The 2,123-nt window shown below is 51.2% G+C and overlaps 1 protein-coding gene across 1 annotated transcript in view; it reads left to right on the top strand.

The window, feature by feature from the left end:
* Positions 1-1,759: 1,759 nt before the first annotated feature.
* The window catches only part of CPD (carboxypeptidase D), a 73,289-nt gene continuing 72,925 nt past the window's right edge, over positions 1,760-2,123 (top strand). The window contains exon 1 of the mRNA XM_010861677.1: positions 1,760-2,120. Coding sequence (XP_010859979.1) covers positions 1,842-2,120 — 279 coding nt within the window. The 5' untranslated portion in view covers positions 1,760-1,841. The remainder of the gene's footprint in view (positions 2,121-2,123) is intronic.

The following is a 2,123-nucleotide window of genomic DNA, read 5'->3' as shown; positions in this document are numbered from 1 at the left end:
TTGTGTTGGAAGGCAGATTCTTAACCACTGGACTGCCAGGGAAGTTCTGGGATTTTTCTAAACTAGCTTAACATCTGTCAGTGGCTCTCCATGGTCTTAGGGATCAAGTGCTCCCCAGAGTCCAGCTTGTGAAGCTCTTTGAGTTCTGATTCTGCTTCTCTGGTTTGTGTCCTCCATACCCGTGAGCTCCTTCACAATCCTGACCTGTATGCAGTTCCTAGGATGTGCAGTATTTGCTTTTAAGCTTTCAGTGTTTGCTCCTCCTTCTGCCCAGAATACCTACCCACTTCCTCTCCTAATTTCTCTCCTCCTGTGCTCCTACCTCCTTGGGTTGAATGAAGTTTCCTACAAGCCTTAGAAAGCATCACTATGATCAAAGCTAGTGGAGGTGATGGAATTCCAGTTGAGCTATTCCAAATCCTGAAAGATGATGCTGTGAAAGTGCTGCCCTCAATATGCCAGCAAATTTGGAAAACTCAGCAGTGGCCACAGGACTGGAAAAGGTCAGTTTTCATTCCAATCCCAAAGAAAGGCAATGCCAAAGAATGCTCAAACTACCACACAATTGCACTCATCTCACATGCTAGTAAAGTAATGCTCAAAATTCTCCAAGCCAGGCTTCAGCAATGAGCGACTTCCCTTTCACTTGTCATTCACATTAGGGTTCAATCATAGTTCAAGGAAGGAGCCTGGAAACGCCCGGCTTTGAAAGAAGGAACTACAACAGTTATTGCAATTATGTTCTTTGATGGGTAAAATTTCACACTTGATAAAAGAATTAGGAGGTTTTGTGCTTCTTCAAGCTAAAGTGATTTAAGCCTACTTTAAAGACCAGTTTAAAGGCCTCTTCTCTAGATGATAACATTATATTTGCCAGCTTTAAGCCATTTTGGAATTATACTCACCAAGCAAGTGTTTCCAGAAATGTCATACCTGCTGCTTTTGAAATGTCACTGGAAGGCCACAGTTAAACAAGTAACTCGCTCAGGAGAAGTGTGAAAGGTGGGCAAGTGAACCATGAAATGAATTCCGCCTACAGGGCTGAGACCAGCCCACACTGGAACCTGTGGCAGTGAAATAAACTGGGGTAACACCAAGGAAATAAATTCATCAACACAAAGAGAGCCTACTACATAGATTTTCACTAGACATAAAGGAGACATCTTCTTTCAACATAATGACTAAAAACTGGAAAAGATGTAGTGAACCCTCTGCCACTCCAAGTGACCCAGTCCCTTCAACCTATGGCTGGCGGGGCGCTGGGCTCAAGTTAAGGCAGACCCACTTCGATGGAAAGGGTGCACGGTTGGAAGGGCTGCGACGTCTTCTGTCTCTTCTAAGGTAGATTCTTTCGAACCTTTGAGGTTTTTTTTCAAGTCCTTTGATTCTTTTCGAACCTTCTGATTCTTTCTATTCTCGGTTCTAAGCGTAAAAGCGCAGCTGGGGAAAGCTGCAACAAAGATCGGAACCAAGCCGGTGACAGTACTGAGGAAAAGGGGTGAGAATGAACGGATAACACATAAAGAAGAGAATGAGCGAGTTGAGGAGAAGCGGAGCAAACGCAGAAAAGGAAACGGGGAGGAGGGAGAGAGACAGGAACCCTGACCGAAGAGGAGAGTGACCAAACTCCACCCAGACAGGAGGAAGGCACGCCCAGAGAGTGATCTGCTGCTTTAAGGATGGCCCCGCCCAAGGAGTGACGCGACGGCAGGCCCGCCCACCATTGGCTGCGGCCGGAGGGCGGGATGGGGTTGCTAGGAGCGGAGGGGATCCGGCGGGCCCCGGCCTCCCGGAGCGCGGAGCCGGGGGAACGGAGCCGGGGTTAGCGGAGCTGCTGGAAGATGGCGAGTGGCTGGGACGCGCGGCCGCCCTGGCGGCCCGGGCGCCTCCCGCTGCTGCTGTGTCTACTGCTGCTGCTGCAGCTGCTGCGGAGCCCGGCCAGGGCCGCGCACATCAAGAAGGCGGAGGCGACCACGACGACGACAACGAGCGCGGGGGCCGAGGAGGACGAGGGCCAGTTTGACCGCTACTACCACGAAGAGGAGCTGGGCTCGGCGCTGAGGGAGGCGGCGGCCGCGGGGCCCCCTGGGCTGGCCCGCCTCTTCAGCATCGGCAGCTCGGTG

This window comes from Bison bison, unplaced genomic scaffold, assembly GCF_000754665.1.
Source record: "Bison bison bison isolate TAMUID 2011002044 unplaced genomic scaffold, Bison_UMD1.0 scf7180017864472, whole genome shotgun sequence".
In the NCBI taxonomy this organism is placed as follows: Eukaryota; Metazoa; Chordata; class Mammalia; order Artiodactyla; family Bovidae; genus Bison; species Bison bison.
Note: the sequence above shows the minus strand (reverse complement) of the source record. Positions and strands in the feature narration are given on the sequence as shown.